The sequence below is a fragment of the Leopardus geoffroyi genome, chromosome E1 (assembly GCF_018350155.1).
Source record: "Leopardus geoffroyi isolate Oge1 chromosome E1, O.geoffroyi_Oge1_pat1.0, whole genome shotgun sequence".
Classification (NCBI taxonomy): Eukaryota; Metazoa; Chordata; class Mammalia; order Carnivora; family Felidae; genus Leopardus; species Leopardus geoffroyi.
The window spans coordinates 59,588,210-59,609,261 of NC_059330.1; the positions used below are offsets into that span (position 1 = coordinate 59,588,210).

The window sequence follows — 21,052 nt, forward strand, 5'->3', positions numbered from 1 at the left end:
TGCAAAGGATGGAAAGAACGTTCCTTCAGGATTCGGACTTGAGGGGAGGAGAATGCACACTCGGACCTGCAGGGTGTGCAGCTCGTGAGGCGGGTGGACGTGCTTCTCTTCCTCATCTTGGGGACAAGCCAGACGGTGGTGAGCCAGCCTTGGATGGGCTGCTGTCTATGGCTTGGGCCACGTTCTCGTCCCTCAGCATGGAAATAAGCTTTCCGCTCTGTCCCCGTCGTCTCTGGAGAAGCAGGGCCATGGGTTTATGCGGGGACACATTGCATCCCCACGGCCACCGCCAGCCCTGCACGGATCACGGCCTGAGTGACCACACAGGACCAGACAAAGCACTTGGAGTCTTGTTTGCGTGTGTGTGTGTGTGTGTGTGTGTGTGTGTGTGTGTGTGTGTGTCACAGTGGACTGGCTTTCCATTTGTGGATGTAAATTTCTTCCTATAAAAATGCCAAAATTACACACAAACAATTACTGATGCTAGATACGGGACGCTGTCATGTCCTGGGGTCGTCTGGGGTCTGGTTCTCGCGGCCACGGGCACGGGCACTCTTGTGTCCTGTGGTGAGCAGACATGCGCTCGGCTTCCTGGTGGCGCAGAAGGGAGACTCCGGGTCGACGAGGACTCATCGGAGAGGCAGCACCTGTGTTTACTCGTTCTTCGGTGCTCGCGTGTGCGTGGTTGGTAGAGGGGGGTGCAGTCGTGACGTAACCAGGATCTTGCGGTGTGAACAGGGAAGTTGGAAATTCTGTGGGCTCAGAGGCTGCCCCTTGCTGACCATGGGGTCCGTCTGCTCCTGGAGCCAGCAGGGCAGGGTCGGAGAGAATCGCCACGGAGGGTGATGTCAGGGGCCGCTGACCTGATGATATCCAAAGCATGGACGAGGAGCATGGCCAGATGAGATCGGCAAGTATGGCAACGCGACCACCCTCGGCGTGGTCCCCAAGCCCCCTGCCCGCTTAAGGAGCCCCAGGGCTCGAGGACAGAACGTGTACCGTGCATGTTAAGGAACACAGCGGACGCCAAAGATCGACGTGAACTCACCCGGTCGCCACCAGCACGCCAGCAGGGAGCCCAGTCTCCCAGTCACGCTCTTCCCGCCCCGGCCCTCGGGAACCGCTTCCTGGTGGCTGCGCTGGTCGCGAGCACGGAGAAGCGGGTGGGGCGTCTGGACTTCATTTCCCCGGCTCCGCCTGCTGTCTGTGCAGTTCTCGTCCGCTGTGGAAAACTCGCTGTCTCGTGTAAGCTCCGCGTGCCTCTGGCTGATCCACCCCCCCCACCCCCCCCCCGAAATCCCCGGCGATGTTACCGTCACGTCCATCTGCTTGTATTAAGTTAATAGGCACAGACTCGCGGTTCATAAAGCAGCCGAGATATCTGGTACTTACCGGTGCACTTAATTGATAAATGTTTCACTTGCAAGAAATTAAAATCATGTTGCTGCTATTAACGTTTGGAGACATACCCTGGGCATTCTGGCTTCCCGAAGCGTAACTGGAGGTGTGAGTGGAGGGAAAGCACGTAGGGAGAGCTTGGTGTCGGGGGCCGGGACCGCGGGGCTCGGCAGGGGGTTCGCCGTGAACACCAGGCGTGAAAACCACTGAGACTTCAGTCCCGAGGAAGGCGAGTGGACGAGGGTGTGCGGCCCAGCGCTCAGCTGTTGGCCAGGCGGCACGTCAGCCGTGGTCCAGGCCACAAGGAGACTGGGATGGAGAGTCCTGCAAGGCTCCTGGCAAAGACGAACGGGTCGAGCGCACTTTCCGTGTCTCTCCTGGTCACGCTGCCTCGGGTCTGGGGGCTCCCGGCCCCTGGGCCTCCCTCGTGCAGCGGGGGGGTCCTTGCTCATAAGCTGCCACCCTCCCTCTTTCCTCATTTCCCCTGCTTTCCCGGGTCGGGTCTGGGGTGACACATTGGACACGTTCTAGGATTGCCAAGAGAAATCGGCGGGTGCTCTTTCTGAGTTTGGGTCTGATCACCTTGGCCCCACGTGGGCACACGTGGCATGTGGGTCCAGAGGAGGGCCCTGCAATCAGCGGGCGGGCTGGCTGGCTGGCTGGGTAGTTTCAGGACCTCCCGAACCTCAGCCTTCTCCTCCCGCGAGATAGGATGATAACAGCAGGCGTGTAAGTAGGCCGCAGGGGACGTGTAGGAGGTGGTGTGGCCACAGCCCCCGGCCTCCTGTGGTCCTGGGCGGGTGCGGCGGCCAGGAGAGCACATCCCGGGTTGTCTGTGGTCGTGTCACCGTGGGTCAGCTCGCGGCTGCCACTGGGGAACCACAGCCGCTCTCCACGTGGAGTCGCGTCCCCACACCGCACACCCCTCTCCGGGAGTCAACCTGGTGCTGCTGGAACGTAGTCAGGTTTTTTAAATAGGAAGGACTACGCAGGTTTAATCACTTAACTTTTACCTAAATTTAACTTCATGCATCCGCCCCAAGGCCACCTTTTATCCTAGACAAAGATGGACGGAGGCCCGGCTGCCACATGTGAGAGAGGGAGGACTTACTCAAAGGAGACTCCTACTCGTGGGTGTGTGAAGAGTGAACTCAGCCCGCGCGGGCTCAGGCGGGAGGGTTGGCACTGCCGGAGAAGTTTGGAAGTTCGGCCTTCCCTCCGAGACACAGAGCAGCCTGGCCTGCGGCCGATGTGGGCAGCACGCTCCAAGCCGCCCGGGCCCGCACAGCCCAGTGGACGGGACTCCTGGCCCGACTCCCCGCCTTCTTTACAGGGACAGGAGTTTTGGCCCCAGGGAACAAGGAGAAGGTCACGTGCACGTGACCCCAGTCAGGCCTCCGTAATGCTCCGAGGGCTTCCGCTGGCCTCGGCTGCGGAAGGAGCCGAGGTCTTGCGTGTCCTGTGTTGGTCTCTAGTCCTGTTTCAGATTCCTGCCGGCCCATTTCTTCTCCCACGTGTTCTGTGGAGTAGAACCCGGCCTGGCTCGGGGCCGCTGGATGGACGCACGGCAGTCGTGGAGTCGTACGGGGACATCGGCTTCGGTTTGCTGTGCCGGGGACTGACTGCTCTGAAGCGGTCTGTGCGGGAGCAGCTCGCGAGCCCTGCCCGTCTCAGCACCTCAGAGGCTGCGGGGTCAGGCGGGGTCAGCTCTCCTGACGCTGTCATTTGAGTAAGTGGGAAGGCATCGGGCGCTACGCAGCACCGTCCTCCTCAGGCTCCGAGGCCGGGTGGCTGGCGCCTCCTGCCTATGGACACAGGCCACACACATCCGAGACCGAACTCCGCGATGCAGAGCACAGACCGGGGTCAAGGGCGAAGCTTCTTAAAAGAGCACATCAGGGGGCCCGAGAGAAGTAAAAGCATGACCGTGGCAGACACTTATAATGCGAGTGTGTGGTCCTTCCATTTGAAAGAACCACTTAATTTCTACCTAAATTTAACTTCATGCGTCTGCCCTAAGGCCACCTTGTGTCCTAGACAAAGACGGATGGAGGCCGGCTGCCACCTGTGAGCATAAACAGGTGTATATTTAGGGGTGAGCCTTCCCTCTCTGCCCCTGAGCACCACTTTGTCCTGGTGCTCGAGCGCCGGGGCTCCCTTGGGGTCACAGCCTCAGCCACCGCCCCCTGCCCCCTTTCTCTGCACCACTGGCAGATTTTAAAAAAAAAAATTTTTTTTCTTAATGTTTATTTACTTTTGAGACAGAGAGAGACAGAGCATGAACAGGGGAGGATCAGAGAGAGGGAGACCCAGAATCCGAAGCAGGCTCCAGGCTCCGAGCTGTCAGCAGAGAGCCTGACTCGGGGCTCGAACCCACGGACCGCGAGATCATGACCTGAGCCGAAGTCGGCCGCTTCACCGACTGAGCCACCCAGGCGCCCCACCACTGGCTGATTTTTAATAGTGCCAGAAGAAGCCTGCTAAGTCAGACTGCAGGGGGGGCTCTCGTGGGGTCCTGGGTGAGCAGGCCGGAGCGCCACGTGCCTGTCACAGGAGGAGTCCCCGCCCTGCACAGCTGCGCCTTCCTGACCCGGCTGGGCTTCCTCGGGGAGGTTTGGGGTTTGCTCACCTCTCCTCTCTGGCAGGAGGCCGTGTTCTTTTCCCTTCTCAGCCAGGGTCTGCACCGGGCCGAGGAGGCTGGAGAGTCTGAAGTGGTCTCGAACAAGCCGGATCTCACTTTACCGGGCGGCCTCTGTGGGAACAGGCCGGCAGGGCTGGCCAGGTGTTCGAGGCTTCCTTCGTTGGCTGTGGGCCATGACAGCCACCTGAAGGAAGAGGCTTGCTTTGTAGGAAGGAGCTGGTTTTCTGCGTTTGCACGTTAGCGCAGTGGTGGGAGAGGCTGGGGCCTCCCTCGAGGTGTCAGCAGTCTTCAAAAGCGGAACCAGACGACTGACGTTTGAAAAACGTACATATGTCCCTTAAATATTTTCCTGACATTGGCTCATCAACACAGGAACGTCTGTACTGAGTCCGTCTGTCTCTTCGTCTCTGTTTACTCTTTATCGTGGGATGTTTCCAGCCGTTCTCACAAATGGTTGAGAGAGTAGTAAGATGAACCCCTGTGTACTCATCCCCCCTCTTTTACAACTGTTTGCTTCGTTGTGTTGTTTATATGCCTAATTTAAGTAAATTATAGACATTCTGATATTAACTCCCCGATACTTCAACATGCATTTTTTTAAAGACATTTTAATCTCTTCTGAACTAAAAGGACAGAACCCTCACGAAGCTCACACCATTCCCTTGAAAAACCTGTCCACAGGCGTCCAGGCTCACGCTCCAGGCAGGTGCTATTGGGGCCCCAGGGACACCCGCCAGCGCCCGGCCCTGGGGCTGTGGCCCAGAGACAGACGGGTCAGCTCGCTGCCTCGCACGGAAGAAAGCGCAGATGAAGGGGTGTCTGTCCTCCTCTGACCGATGGGATCATCGGCTTTTCTTTGAGCCGGCTGGCTCCTGAGGCGGGGCGGCCCCGAAATAGCGAGCTCCTGAGCCCTGGAGTCGTGTCCTCATTCCGGGCTGGACGCCCCTCGGGAGAGTATGCTGCGAGGCATCGTTAGAAGGGGCAGCTATTTAAAGTTAGCAAATTAGGACCTAACGGTACCAAACCACAGACTTTTAATTTCGTTACAAATTCCAGGTAATTGACGCACTGGTTTCAAATGGGGGTTTGTTTTTCGAAACCTGCTGGAGTAAATGAAATGCCAAAGAATTTCCTTGTTTTACTTGAAGTGTGTTTATCGCCCCTTTGAGTTGTCTCCCCAAGTTCCTTTTAAGAAGGGAATATTCCAAGCCCGACGTCTTGTGGGAGTGCTTCACACTGGGGAGGCCTCCGTGAACACAGTCCGGTCTGGGGAAGCTTCTGGGCATGTCATTCGTGGGCTCCGGGAGGCGCCCGGTGCCGCCTGTGGAAGAGAGCTCCCAGCCGGTCTCTCTGGCCGAGCACAACCTCGGTGGGAACATCGTGCAAGTGAGACTTGAAGAGCAGCCTGCCAGGGCCGTCCTCTGTCCCCCAGCTGCCACCAGGCATAGGAGCAGCTTCTAGAGAGAGGGGCTCCCGCCTGGGGGTGTTGGGGGGGGGGAGGTGCGCCCCCTCCAGGCAGTGCCGGTGTCTTCCTGAGCTGGGAAGCTCTCCACACCTCCTGGTTCAAGAGGTTTTATGGAGCTCGGTCTCCAGCCCCCTGCCCGCCTCCTGGAGTGTTGAAGGTGCCCACCTTCTGTCCAGTGTTTGCTCTTTCTGGTGAGCGGCCCCCTCCCTGAGTCCCCTCATCATCGTAGCCTCGGCTGTGGCCAGAAGGGTCCTTGTGAATAACCAGAGGCTCTCCTGTGCCTGGGCAGAGGACACAGCAGCTGCTTTGTGCCTGCGGTGAAATGATGTAAAAACAGTCTCAGTAGAAAAAAAAAAAAAGAAAGAGATAAATATTAAGATGACAAAATAAAAGAGAACCAGCAAAGAGAAGGAAAAGATTTAAGAAATAAAATTTAATTCCAAAATTTAAGTGACCTTAAAATCCGTTACCAGTGAGTAGGTGTTCCAGGAAATGGAAAGCAATAAAAAATGAGAAGTACAACAAATAAGAGAATGAAGATTCAGCATACAGATGATGATTCTAGAAACCCGGGAGAGAGATCTTAATACAGTGGAGTGTGAGCTCACTGTGCACTTCACCACGGCACGCGCTTTTCCAGAGGTTACCACGACTCCGTGTGCGCGCACAGAGACACAGGGCAATACACAGACACATGCAGGCATGCACACGCGCACGCACACACACACGCACACACACACACACACACACACACTCAGAGCTGCTACAGTTGAGTTCAAAATAAACCATTAGCAACTAGGAGCCTACAGACAGTAAGAGAACAATAAAGTTTGGCCACGTGAGATCCATCCCGGGACTGCTTTGATTGCTTTCTATTAGGCCACCTATTAATATAATTCATCATCTTAATAGGTGCAAGTAGGAAAGTTATTTGATCAAATTAAAAATGAATTTTAATAAAAACTTGTAATAAAAATAGAAGGCTGCTTCCTTCACATGAGAGAAATCTCTTCCACACCAGCTGCCACCGTCACTCTGCGTCTCCATCAGTGTGAGTAGCACCAGGAGAAGGGTGTGTGTGCTGACTCTAATTCATTCAACAAACCATTCCAGAAGTGCTACTCTGTATCGCAATTAGATGAGAAATCAAAATGAAAGGTGTACGTCTTCTAAAGAGAAGGCACATTTGCATTATTTACGTGTGATCTGAATTTCAGCTTTGCAACAAAAAAAAAAAAAAATGCTTTGGAAAACGATTAGCAGTGGCCGGCCGCTGGCCAAGCACCGCGGGCGAGCACAGCCTCTGAGGGGGCGCGGCAGGTGCCTGGGGTCCCCACGGTCCTGTGGATGTGGGGCTGCACCATTTCTTTACCTGGGCAGTGGTTGTATTTACGTTATTATTGCTTAAACTCACTTCTGTGTCTCACGCTTTTCACATATGGTAGACTTCACGATAATTGTTTGCAACGTGTTACCTTTTTTATATATTAAAAACATAGCCAGCAAGGAAATCCTGGGAAGGAAAGGAAATCTGATTCACGGCAGTGACAGCAACAGACAATGACAAGAATGAGCTGGCCCAGAACACCGCATGTGTGTATAGAAAATCCCATAAAACTTGACTGATTGAAACAAAACACAGTTTGATAAAGGGAGGAGGTGGCCACACCATTACAGGGTGAGACCCAGTAAATTAAGGACATAAATTCTCCATAAATTAAACCATAAATTTAGCACAGTGTTGACAAATTGATTTTTTTAAAGGTCAACTGGAAGAATAAATGTTTGAGAATAGCCGTGAAAATTTTTAAAAAAGAGAAGAAAACAGGTTTCTGAAAGAAACCTCATCCTACCAGTTATCAGTGCCACTTCAAGGTACAGTCAGAATAAGAGTGGACGTTCGAGTCAGTGGGACAGGATAGAGAGCTCCAGAAACAGAATCTACGTGTGTCGGAATTTGTAATTTAGAAAAAGAATAAACCACTCAGCATCTAGTATCCGGGGCACGTGGCTTACCATTTGAAAATCTTTAATCCCCCTTTCTTAATAAAAAAATTCCAAACATAATGAAGATTTAAATGTGAAAAAGAAAACTCAAAAAAGTGCTAGGAAGAATATCAGCTGGGAGAATTAAAAAGCCATAAAGGGAGTGGTAGATTTTATCAAACACAAATCTTAAGTTTTGTATGGCAAAGAAAACAAAATTCAAAATACGGTCGGCCTTTGAGCAACTCGGGTATGAACCGCACGGGTCCACTTACATGCAGACTGTTTTCAGTAAATACAGTACGTGCTGTAAATGCACTTTTTCTTGCGATTTTCATAACAACATTTTCTCTTCTCTAGTTTGCTTTATTGTAAGAATGCCATATGTGATACACGTGCAAAATATGTTTCAGTTAGCTGTTATCGGTAAGGTGTCCAGTCAGCAGCAGGCTAAATTAGTAGCTAAGTTTCAGGGAGTCCAAAGTTCCACGTGGATTTTTCTCTACGGGAGAGGTGGTGCCCCTCGCCCCTGTGTTGGTTTTGGGTCAACTGTACGTTTATAAATGAGGGAAGATTGTGCAGCATATAACAAAAGGTTGATTCTTTTAATGTAGGAAACACAAAGATCAGTAAAATGATGAGTACCTCGATACAAAAACGCAAAGGGCATGAACAGGCAACAAGCAAAAGAAAAACAATTAAAAAATTATTAACCGGCATTAAACCTCAATATTAATCAAAGACATTGGCATGCCCACTTATCAGTCGGGCAGACGCTTGTTTTGTTTTTTATGGTGATAAACCCTGTATTGGCAGGAAGTGAAAAACTGAGCACGTTCAGCCTTGATGTGACAGTAAATGACTCTTCCTGTCTGGAAAGCCCTCAGACAATGGGGAGTAACTCAGCACAAGTGCACCCATTCATCAGGCAGGTTTGCTTCTAAGAATGCGTCCTGAGGACAACAGACTCAGTGTTCATACAAACAGGGTTCATTCAGACGTTGAAGAAGGTGATGTTCTACGTGTCGGCTTTCGTACCGTCCCAAGACACACAAGGGCGGGTTAGGAAACAGCCTGGTAACCTGCGGTCTATTCCAGTGATGGGATGATGGGACACCAGTTAGCGGCAAAGCAGAATAAACTCATGATCCAGACAAGACCACGGATAAACCTCAAAGTCACGCTGGCTGAAAAGGGCCTGGTATAAAAGTACACACCCGACGCTTGTGAGTAAGTCACCGGGAGAATCAGAGCAAGGTTTGTCTCTGTGGGCAGTGGGAAGAAGTGGGAGTTGCCCGGGAAGGCCGGAGGGAAGTTTCTGGGTTGTTGGTAGTGGTCTCTGTAGGAGACCTTCCCGATAACAGCTCATCAAAACATATTTTGTGTGTGTGTTATATGTGGTATTCTTACGATAGAACTAGAGAAGAGAAAACGTTATTATGAAGATTGTTGAGATTTACAGGACTTACCGTATTTACTGAAAAAACGCAGGTGTATGCCTTTGTCAAAATTCCGTGAATGTGCGGTAAGAGGTGTGCTCTCATTGCGTGTGATCTTACATTAGCATCAGCAGGCGAAAGCACCGAGCAAATCTGGGGATTTAGGCGTGCGTGCCGAAGAGTGCAGAGGGGGGAGGGGTGCGGTGCCTGCCCCGAAAGTAAAGTGAATCAACCGAGGGAGAGACGGAGATGTGATGACCTCAGACGCTAATGCTGGACCCCAGGCACTTCCTGGCAGATTCTTCCAACTTTGCTGAAGGTTTGAAAATATTAGGGGACAAATGTTTTTAAGAAATAGCTGTCATGTGTATGACAGTATTCTCTGGTAGAAGGAAACAAGCCCAGTCGTAGACACCGGTTGCGTGCACAGGCTGGGCACGGTCTGGAAGCGCAGGGTGGAAGCAGTGTTAACGGTGGCCACGTCTGCGCAGGAGGGTGGGGGCCGGACCACAGGCTTTGCACGCCCGTCACGCACGTCTGCGCTGTTTGGGACTTCACAGTGACCGTGATTTCCCGTCGTCCTACGACAAACTAAATCAGGATTCGATTTTTTGCAAAAGGCAAAAGTGAAAATGTTAGCAGTTACCTTAGGATTTGGGGTAATTTTCACTTGCAATTTGCTGTATTTTTATGTTTTTTTATGGCATGTATATGTTTTCTTTTGTTGGTTTTTATTTTAGTCAGAAAAATATTTACTGTATTCCCATTCTCAGAAACAACACCAAGCACTTACATGATACTTTTTGAGGTTACAGAACTAGGTTTTGTCTTTATTTCTTTTTTAATATTAATGAATTTGTTCTGCATACAATCTGGAAGCTACCTGCTTTCAAGAGTGACAGGAAGAGCAGAATATAGGTGAAATGCTAGAAATCCATGAAAACCACCAAATCAGTCTCCTGCCGTGTTCGGGGGCTCACGTGTATTTGTCGGTTAGCAGAACTATGTGTTGGGCACCATCAAGCACTGGGACGTACTGATGAACAGGGTGACACAAGTCCTTTTACTCCCCAAACTTACCTTCTGCAGTAAAGGTGAGCTGTAAACAGCTATCTAATACAACATCAGGGAGTGAGAAATACCGGTGTTAAAAAGCAGAGTGAAGGGGTAGAGAGTGGAGGTCAAAATCTAGATAAAAAAAGGAGTAAATCTCACAGTTTTCCGGGCCAAGGATGCGGCAGGCCTTGGGAACCACGAGTGCAAAGGCCCTGAGGCGGGTCTCTGCCTGGTGTGTTGGAGGAACAGGACGTGTCCGGGTGAATGGAGCCGGGTGAGCAAGGGTGAGTGTGGGGAGCTCCAGTCAGAGCAGTGGCCGGGAGCCGTGTCCCGCAGGACCTTCCTCGGTGGGTCTCTGTGAGGACTTTACCTTTTATTCTGAGGGGCAGGAAGCCTCTGGAGAGCTGTGAAGCAGGTGAAACGACTTACTTCAACGTTTCTTCTTCACGTTCCCTCCTAGAAGGCTTGCTCGGGCTGCTGGGTAGAGGGGTAGGGAGGGCAGGCAAGAGTGGAAGCAGAGAGACTGGTCTGGAAAATGTGTGAGATACGGGTGCCTGGCCTGGGGCTGTGGCCCCCAGCCGTGGTGGTTGTGCCCCCCAGGGCCCATTCGGCAACAGTGGGAGACGTCTTCGGTTGTCACGGTTGGGGCCCGGGTGCTGCTGGCATCCCCTGGGCCGCGGTGAGGATGCCGCCTGCTGACAAAGAACGATCCGGCCCCAAGCGCCCTAGTGCCCGGCTGGGCACCCTGGCCTGGGAGGTCAGCGGGTAGGAGGTGAGCAGGGGTCGGGTCAGGTGCTGTGCAACTAGCAGGGCAGACAGGACTCGCCGACAGTCTGGGGTTGGCGCGTCTGACAAAGAGGCGTCACAAGTGGCCCGAGCCCGTTTCTGAGCTCCGTCACGCACTGAACGGCACCACTGGCTGTGTTTTAGAATCACTGGCATCTGGGGCGCCTGGGTGGCGCAATCGGTTAAGCGTCCGACTTCAGCCAGGTCACGATCTCGCGGTCCGTGAGTTCGAGCCCCGCGTCGGGCTCTGGGCTGATGGCTCAGAGCCTGGAGCCTGTTTCCGACTCTGTGTCTCCCTCTCTCTCTGCCCCTCCCCCGTTCATGCTCTGTCTCTCTCTGTCCCAAAAATAAATAAACGTTGAAAAAAAAAAAAAATTTAGAATCACTGGCATCTGATCTTAGGGCTTCTGAGCCATTGTCACCGCCTCTGATTTTGCCTGCTCTTTGGCCTTTCGTGGGCCAGCAACAGTGTCACACTGGGGAGGAGAGAACAGTGTGAAAAAGAAGCAAGTCGTTGACGGTTCTGGCGCAAAGGGCCTCGGTATCATTGGCCAAGGTAACACTCGTGGCGCCTCCGTGACGGATCCGTCCACGCCGCGCTCCCACGAAGAACCACAGGGTGAACGTGTGCTTAATTTTCTGCTTAGTAGAACTTCGTGTTTTCAGCAGGTGTATTAAAATGCTTACTTCCCAGAGGACGCTTCAGTTGTTTTTTACAATTTCAAAGTCTTTGTGTGCTAACCCCAGCATCTGGCCAACCGTGAGTCTGGTTCTGTGGCCTGTTTTTTCTCCAGATTCTAGGTAGGATACTCCATCGTGGGCGCCACGGTTAGGAACCTCTGAGGAGCGTCTGGCTCTCTGCTCGCGGGCCGTTTGCGTGATCTTGTGGTCTCTTGGTGGTAGGACTGGTCTCCTTTGGCTTTGCTCTTGGTGCTGGGATGTGGCTCTGAATCCTGGAACATGATCGCCTCCCCGGGAGTCCTGTGGGAAGTCCAGGTGTGAATCCGGCCCTTTAATGTGGCGTGCCGGCGCTCCCTGCCTGTGTGCACGCCGGCGGGCGGTGTCGAAATCTCCGTCCGTCCTTTCGGCCGCTGTCCCCCCGGGGCCCCTTGGAGTCCCGCCCCACGCGTGTCTGGGGCAAGGTCAGCCAGGGGCTCCGAGACACTGCTCAGCCGAGGCGGCTGCTTCTCCCCTGAGCGTGGCCCCCGCGTGCTGCGTGGCTTGGGCTGTGCCCGCGGGGCTCTCCGGGTGGAGCAGACTCACCCAGACTTGCTCCGTCGGGGGTCACATCCCTTCCCTTTCTGTCTGTATCTGTCCGCTTCTTGGTGCCTTTACGTGGCTGTGTTTTGCATTTTGTCCAGAACTGATTACCATTATTGGTAAAAGGACTAGCGGGATACAAATTATTCTGTCATCACCGGAATCCAGAAGTGCCAATCAAGAAGTACATTATAGGTAAAAAGACAAACAACAGATTGGCACGGTTTGCATAGGACCCAGGATGAGAACGAAGACGTCTTTCCCGAAGATGCTTTCTGTCCCACGACGAGAGATCCTGATTGCTCTGAACCTGCCGGCGGGGGCGGTGGTGCCTGGGGGTGCGGGCAGAGCCATCGGAAGCCGAGGAAACAGGATTTGCGTGGAATGGAACTGGCCGGCGGATGGAGCATCTAGGCCGCGAGCCCTTTGTGCCCGTGGGAGGGGCCGCCCTCTCCGCCAGGCAGAGACCCTCACTTGTGCGGCTTCCCTCTGAACGGGACAACACCGGCTACGGCAGCCACTACCAGGAAAACGACTTCCTGAATGCTGGCGGGCGAGGCTCGGCCCCCAGAGGTGCCCAGGGGTCCCCGGCAGCCGACTGCACGTGCCCCCACCCTGGAGGCCGCCCTCGGGAGCCGTGTGTCCTCCCAGCCTCCGTCCCTGCTGCTCTCCGACCCTCCCTGTCTCCCTCTCGCCCTTCCCCCCCGGCCACCTCGGACGTGTCAGGCCTCGTGTGCCTGGCCCTGGGGCCCGTCCCTCCCCGTGGGCCCACTGCTCTCCGACCTTCCCCCACGTCTCGTGTGCAGCTAGTGATGCACAGAAATGCTTCTTGGAGGTGCGCGTGTTTGCCATTTGTCTGCTCGGCTTGTTGGAGGGCCATTTGAGCTTAACTTGTAAAGCAGGCGTTTCCCGTGTCTCCCACTAAGCGCTGCACGTTGCCCTTGTTACTGAGTGTTGCTTCTGCCCTGCTGGGTGCCAGCGGCCGGGACAGGAGGCAGGAAGGGTGGCTCCCTGCCCCCTGCCCCGCCCCCCGTTTGTGCACGCACGGCAGACGGGGCCTGCGGGGTCCAGTCTCACTGTGACGCTCGAGTTCATGGCAACAAAGTGATACGATTGAATTCGCTTTTCTGTGTCTCCTCCCACGTTTTTCTCTGGGGTGTCCGGAGATCACTCGCACTCCTTCCGGCACTCTCCCCAGCTTGCTTTCTTACCAAGGAGAAAAAGAAAGGGAACCCGGTCTGTCCACTATTTGGGTGGATGCCTCCTTTCCTGTCTCACCTGGCCCCCGCGTCCTGTTTCTCTCCTTCCGCTGATGGTGGGGGAGGGGGCAGTGAGGATTTCTTCGTAAATCTGAAAGGTCCAGAATTAAGAAAGTCTGGGTTTATATTTTCAGCCTCCCCCTTTATCCCCTTGCTTATTGGGGGCCCATGGTACTTCTCGTTAAATGTCCCCGTGATGGGACTCCGTGTCCTCTGTCCCTGCGCTGTGACTGACTGTCTCTCCTCTCTCTGCAGGTTTTGCATGCAGAAGTGCGTGAGTCTGGTGCCCGGGGTCACACTGGATTTAATAGAAAAGTAAGTAAGATATTGGCGCTGTGCGGCTCTGGGGCCCGCGGGGTTCCCGGAGGTGCTTGCTGTCAGCCTGCGGGTGCGGACGTCTGCCCCTCGGGGAGGGCCGTGTGCCGACGGTGGCACTGGTGGTCGGCGTGGCACACGACTAAGTGTGGGGCCGCGACGGAGGAAACACGGAACCATTTGAAAAGCGTGAACATTTGCGGATACTCCCAACACAACGCCAAAGCAGAGGCTGCTCCCAGAGGTCTCTCTGCTCCCCGAGTGGGTTAGTGAGGTCATGGCCTAGCGCTGACCCCCTGTCCCTCGGCCCCCCTTTCACGTGCTGAACTCCGGCGCCCCCATCCTGTGTGCTGTCTCGGGAAAGGCTGAGGTCCAGGCGGGCGCGCCCCGGTCGCGTGGCCTCTCCCTGCCCTTCCAGGCCGACGGCGGCCCGTCTCCCTCCTGTCGTGGACACTCTTGTGTCTGCTCTGCGCGTGCGTGTGTGTGTCGACTCACCTTGGCTCGTCCTGATTCACCTACTGGTTGTGCTGAAACCTTCCACTCTGGACACCGTTTCTTCCGGAATTAACTACAAGATAATAGTTCTCTAAGTCCTGATAGAGAAAAGTGTGTGCGAGAACAGCGAGGGCCTGAGTTTAATCAAGTCAGGCAGGAAAGGCAAATATACCTCTGGGTTTTTTCCTGGAAAACTCCTTGCCTGTGTGTCAGGGGAAACAGACAGGAATGTTAGGTGTAAACGTCCCCATCAGGGACACGAAGGGCACGGTCCTGCCGGGGATCGCGGGCACTCTGTGGCAGCAGAAAGGCCACGGCAGTGCCGCTCGAACCGGCACAGACAGTGTGCCCAGCTCTGTGGGCAGAAAAGCAAGTGAACAGTGTGCACAGGAGGCCGCCGAGGGCATTTTCACGACCGCATGTCCGTCTGCAGGTGGGAGTCCAGGTAAGACAGTCCCTCACCGTGCGGGGTCTGGGGGAGCAGCTGTGCTGGCGGGCGTGGCTTCCTGCCCATCGTCTGAATTTTCTACGCAGAATGCACATGAACATAAGTGGAGAAAAATTAGGTCGCCCGCAAACAATTCAGTGAATATAATTACTCCTCGTAGGTTTTGAGTGAGTGTCTAAGGGCACGTGACTGGCCTGCTTCCCTTTGGGAACTTTGTTCACGAACAGGACGGTGATGGGGGCAGGGGTGAGTGAGCAGGACGGTGACAGGGGCAGGGGGGAGTGAGCAGGACGGTGACGGGGGCAGGGGGGAGTGAGCAGGACGGTGATGGGGGCAGGGGGTAGTGAGCAGAACGGTGATGGTGGCAGGGGTGAGTGAGCAGGACGGTGATGGCGGCAGGGGTGAGTGAGCAGGACGGTGATGGCGGCAGGGGTGAGTGAGCAGGACGGTGATGGCGGCAGGGGTGAGTGAGCAAGACGGTCATGGGGGCAGGGGTGAGTGAGCAGGACGGTGATGGCGGCAGGGGTGAGTGAGCAGGACGGTGATGGCGTCAGGGGCGAGTCAGCAGGACGGTGATGGGGGCAGGGGTGAATGAGCAGGACGGTGATGGGGGCAGGGGTGAGTGAGCAGGACGGTGATGGCGGCAGGGGTGAGTGAGCAGGACGATGATGGGGGCAGGGGTGAGTGAGCAGGACGGTGATGGCGGCAGGGGTGAGTGAGCAGGACGGTGATGGCGGCAGGGGTGAGTGAGCAGGACGGTGATGGGGGCAGGGGTGAGTGAGCAGGACGATCATGGCAGCAGGGGCGGCGGAACACCGCTCGGCGCCATCAGGGCGGACGGGAAGGTCTGCAGCTGTTCTGCTGAAGAGCAGGTCTTGGTTATTGCGAAACCAGCCCACGGCGGACAGCGACCCAGAAGCCTCCGTTAGGGAGGCCACGGCAGGGGCGCAGGGTGAGGGCGAGCTGGAGTCACCAGAGCAGGAGAACCAGGGGTGTGGCCACAAGTGGGAGAGCCAAACGTGTCCCGTCGTCGGGCAGGACAGGGTCCCGGAGCCGGGACCGCAGAGGGGTGCCATCGGTTCGCAGGGGTCAGCGAGGGCGCGAGCAGCTGGGCCTCGTGCACAGTGCTGTGCACACGGGCGGGCCGGTGTCTGTCGTCCTGTCACAGCTGCTCAGTGCACCTGCTCTCCCCACGTGCGCAGGGCTGCAACCTGGCGGGAGGCGGTGATGTCCAGCTGTCGTGATGGTGCTCGAGGCCGGTTCGTCTGCTCGGTGCACTCCCCTCTCCCAGGCTGCGCTGTGCGGTCCCTGCCGGCTCTCCCGCACTCGTGGTCGGGAAGCGAGGGCCGCACCGTGGCACACGTGGGCTGGGCGGTGTGGGCCGGTACCCGAGCTCGTGCTGCCACATGCAGACCGCTTCCGGCAAGTTCTCAGCAGTCACGTTTTATCCACGGGTTGGTTGCTTCCTGTGGCCCGTTCAGAGAGGTCTCGGCTTCCGCTTTCCTGAGGTGGTTTCCCTCCCTGCCCCCCTGTGCCTGGGGCAGACTCGTGCGCTCCTCTCCCTCAGGCAGGGCGGGAGCCAGCCGTCCAACGTCTCTGTGTGGTGGCCAGTGTCCCGCGCGCCCTCCGGCCGGGGAGCCCCGTGCGCGCCGCCCTGTCCCGTCCCGTCGCCCGGCACGGTCGTGGCTGCTCTTGACCAAACTCCACTCCAGATGAGTCACGTGGACGCATGAGCGTCGCATGTTCTGAGTTCTCCAGAGGAGAGGAGCTACCAACGCTTAAGTAAAAATACGAATTTCTTAAGTTATTGAGTTAAACCTCTCTTTTTTTTTTACTGGGAGGAAGCTGGCGTTCAGTTCAGCTCTGCTTCCTGGCTGGCATCTTCCAGCCCGTGGCACGGCCGGCGGGGCAACCAGGCCCTGGAGGGACCCTTTTCCTCCAGGCAGGCCTCCCTGTACCCAGACCGCGTCGGGACAGCCAGCTCCCGTCCTGTCACTCTCCCAGACGTAAAATGCGTGTGGCAGCTTGACACCCTCAGCAACGACCCACAAAAGAAAAAAATTGTTGAATTCAACCTCATAAAAATTTAAAATGTTTACTCCCTGAAAGACACAGCTCAGACCGTGGAGAGACAAGCCGCCGACTCGGGGAGAATGTTTGCAAATCACACAGCCAACAAGGGACTTGTATCCAGAGTATATGAAGATCTCTCAAAACAAAAGTAAGAAAAAAAACCCTCAAAACTGGACAAAGGGCCTGAAAAGAGACTTTGCCAACGAGAATTGAAGGACGGCCAGGAAGCCCGCGCAAAGATGCTCGACACCATTAACCGTTAGGGAGACGCACATTGAAACCACAGGGTTAGTAAAACAAAAGGCCGACGACACGTGGTGCTGGCGGGGGTGCGGGACGACCGGAAATCCCACGCGCCCTTGCGGGAGGCGAGGTGGTACCGCCATGCTGTAGGTGGGCCTCCCACGGGGCCCGGGGCCCCATTCCCAGGCATCTGTCCGCACGGAACCTGTATGCCAGTGTCTGTGCGACGTACCGTCATCGCCCCAAACTGATAACAACCAAATGTCCTCGGGGGTGAAGGAATGAGCAGAATGTGCATCGTCTAGCAGGCGCAGCCAGCAGGAAACGGGGGGAACATTTCATACGTGACACATGGTGGCCCCAGAAGCACTGTGGGGTCACAAACAGCAGCTCGGGGGTGGGGGGGCGACACCTGGTCTAATTCCATCCACGTGACCATCTGGAAAAGACAAAACGATCGGGTCGGAGAACGGGTCGCTGGTTGTAGGGTTAGGAGTGTGAGGGAATGTGGGGTGATGGGATGTTGGGCGTCCTGATTGTGGGGGTGGCCGCTCAGATCTGCACGCCCACAAAACCCAGCTTACTCTACGACAGTACGGTTAATAAAATTGACATGTCACATGGGGAAGTCAGAACTCCATAGGGGAGCACAGGTCGGAGTGACTCCGGGAAGGCCCGGCAGGCGCGGCCCGGCTGGAGGAGCCGGGGCGGAAGGAACTGAGACCAGGACTTGGAGAAGTGGCTTTTCTTCTGTGAGACGTGCCTGCTGTTCCCCGGGGAGGAGGCTTCACTCGCTTCACGAAGGCTGGCTAATGAGGGTTGAAAAGTGGAAGCGAACACCCTTAATCACGAAGATTTTGGTATTTTTCGTCGAGCATTATTTTCCGAAGTCATGGTGTCAGGGTTTGTGACCGCCGGCGTCCTTCCCGGAAAGCCTGCTGTGGGCGTCCGTGCAGCCCCGTGCTTCCGGAGGCCAGCACGCACCGTGCTCCCCTCTCCTCCCCATCCTACTGTGCCGAGGGGTGCTTCACGGTCGGTTAAGTGTGGGCAGGCTGGGTGTGTGGTTTTTCTTTTTCTTTTAATTTAAGAAGAAAAGCATCGTCAGTGTCGCCAGCAGCACCTTCCACGCTGCTTCCTGAGCGCCTCCGGGGGCGGTGGAAGGAATGCGGACCCGGAGCGGTCAGCCGCGGCTCTGAGGGCGAGGCTCACAGGATGGCCCTCCAGCCTCCACGGCGGCTCTCCCTTGGCACCAACCCAGCCCCTCGAACACAGGTCTTCGCCCCGCCTTCCGGGAGCCGCGGGTTTCTGGATATCATCTGGGTTTCGGGTAAAGCCTGGAGGAGGAGAGTGTTCTCACGCGGCTACCCTGGTCACGATCAGTGGCTACCGCTGGTGACTCTGGGGGAGCTCTGTGCAGTGGAGGAGAGGTGATCCCGGTTTCGGACAAGCTCACCGTCCAGAGTGACCGGGACAGGCTGCGTGCGTCCAGAGCGAACCTCACTTTTCCCCGGGGCATCGAGGACGGGGCTTCGTTTGGGGGTCGTGGCGGGGACGGGAGAGGGCAGACCAGGCCTCCACTGCAGCAACTGTTCGCGGTGCGTGGGCTTGGGCCTGAGTCACTGCCCTCCGGACACAACCCCGCGTGGTTGAGCGGAGGCGCACCGGGCCCCTCCCCACCTGAGACGCTGCGCCCCCCCGGTCACCTGGCTACGGCGAGGCTGCGTGTGAGTGTTGCAACGGCTGTGTTTATGCTGTGCCAGGACGGGTTCCAGACTTCGGGATTCCGCAGCGCCGGGGAAATACCTGGACGGGAGGCTCCAGGAGACACAGCCGCCGGACCTGTTTCCGAGGAAATACGGGTTTTTAGCTTCTGCAGCTTTGCCTCAGAGGTTTCTCCGTTTACAAGAAAATGCTGTTAACCTATTGTTTTAACTTTTAGATTTTTTTTACCCCAGTGGCGCTTAGTCTATCAGAAGCATTTTCAATAAGCAGATTTGAGTTTGCAGCTCCCAGCCTAGGCAGAAACTTGGCACGTTTATGTTTGATGGGGCCGTCCAGGTCCCTCGACTGGATTCTACGTTCAGAGAATGTTCCTGGAAAAGCGTCTCCGGTTTTTCTCATGAATCGTAGCTCTTGGTTACAGGGGCCGTACGGCTCTCCCCCTCTGGGGCTGTGTCCGTCTCCCGCCACTGCCCTGGCCCGGGGCTGGCGTCGACCACACGTCAGCGGGACATGTCCGTGCCCATGGCTGTCCTGTATGTGGCTTAGAACCGAGCATGCGATGTGGGATGCTGAACACGAATGGTCCGTGCTGCGGCCGGGCCAGGAGAGAGACACCTGCGCTGCCCTCTGCTCACTGCGTGGGCCACGTGTTGGCGTGGTCGCCACTTTCTGACACGTCGGTGCCCTTCGGCCATTCGGAGGCCCTTCCTGTGTGCGAGTCCCACTGTCATGGGACGCTTGACCTGGAGCTCACCCTCGACGTGCCAAGTGCCTCATCACGCCCCATGTGGTGCTCTCCTGCCAGAGCGCCTTTTCTCGCGCGGTCTGCCTGTCTCCACCCTCCACCCCGGAGCCTTTGGGATGTGAAGAGACGCGGTCTGCGGTCATACAGCTGAAAACCGGTCCAGACTCAGAGCGAGCTTCTGTTTTGTCGTGTTGTGTTTTAATTCAAGTACGAGGTGAAATCCTTTCATCGAGATGTGAGAGACTACAGAAAACAGAACCGGGTCTTGGAGCGGACAGAAGGTGGGCATTTCCGAACACGCACAATGTGGGGCCGCCTCTCCTGTGGTGGGCCTGGCGGTGCAGACAGAGGCTGGGCAGGCCCCTGGCCAGTCTGGTCATTCCGGAAGCCTCAGCCCAGCCGGGCCCCCGTGCGCCGTCCCCGCCGGCCTCGACGTGCCACGGGGCCACTGTGCCTGAGGACGAGCTCTCCCCATCACATTCTAGGGCGAAGTTGTCACCAGTATGCCCCGGGGTGAGCGTTGTTGTCACCACCCTGACACAGAAGCCCAGAGATTGGTCTCTAAGGGTGAGACCTACAGCCACGTTCCTTCTTTCCAGCGTTCCAAGCGTGAAAACCCCACGCTCCTGGGGCGACAGCTGATTTGGGGGGGTGGGGTTGTCATATTTTTCAAAACCTTCCTAAAATGGAGTAGCGGACGGTGAGTTCACCGCTCCTACTCGCCTGGGTGGGTCAGCGGGTCGGCTCACAGACATCGTTCCGACTCCGGGTTGGGTGTGGAACGTCCCCTGCCTCAGACTGTCTGGGGGTCCGAGGGCTGTCGGGAGGCATCCTGTGACACACGTCCACTCCACGTGAGCCTTCCCGACCACGTGACCAAGCAGCGTGGGGACACGGACACCGTCTGTGCACCAGCCTCAACCTCGGCTGGGACCCGAAGTCATTGTCACTTATAAGTAGCTTATATTTGGAGAAGACACGGGGTGTTTCAAACATACAAATTTTAATTTTTTAAGTTTCTTTGAAGTTTCTTTACTTTGACAGAGAGAGAGAGAATCCCAGGCAGGCCCCGCGTAGCCAACGCAGGGCCGGAGGCAGGGCGTGAGCCCTCATAAACCATGAGATCGTGACCTGAGCCGAAATGGAGAGCTGGACGCTTGACTGCCTGAACCACCCGGGCCTCCCCAGACACATGAGTTCCGAGGAGTGTGAGAAACCGTAATAAGATGGTTACACACTGTTGCCGACGCTGGTGGGGTGGTGGCTGGCGAGGCCTCGGAGAGCCGGGCGGCCGGCTGGGCAACACTTCCCGTGGCCGGCTCTCCTCCCGAGACCGTGGGGCTCCAGGGCCCCGGGGTCACATCCGCGCGCAAGCTGGCGGGGGGTATCCGTCGCTGGGGCTCCCGGGCCGGCGTGGACTCCCTGGGGTGGTTGTGTAGCCGACCCCGTCCCCGTCGCCCCCGCGTGGGACGTGTGTGGCCGTCACCCGCCTTGCTGTGAGGCCCTCAGCGTGGGCATCCAGTGCAGCTCACCGGGTGACCCGATCACGGCCCCGGTCAGTCGGTGAGACGACTTCTTTTCGTGACACTCGTACCACCAAACAGGAGTCGGCTGTTTTCTCAGCCCCTTGGTCCCGTTTCGTTCATTCGTCAGCAGTGCGTTCTGAACAAAGTCGTAGGCTCTGCAGAGTGTTGTGGCAGACGGCATGAGCCACGTGGACT

The 21,052-nt window shown here is 56.1% G+C and overlaps 1 protein-coding gene across 6 annotated transcripts in view; it reads left to right on the forward strand.

Moving 5' to 3' along the window:
• Window positions 1-21,052, forward strand: part of RPTOR (regulatory associated protein of MTOR complex 1) — a 334,714-nt gene that overhangs the window by 184,604 nt on the left and 129,058 nt on the right. For all 6 annotated transcript variants that reach the window (XM_045489812.1, XM_045489813.1, XM_045489815.1 and 3 more), the window contains one exon: window positions 13,546-13,605. In XM_045489812.1, coding sequence (XP_045345768.1) covers window positions 13,546-13,605 — 60 coding nt within the window. The remainder of the gene's footprint in view (window positions 1-13,545; window positions 13,606-21,052) is intronic.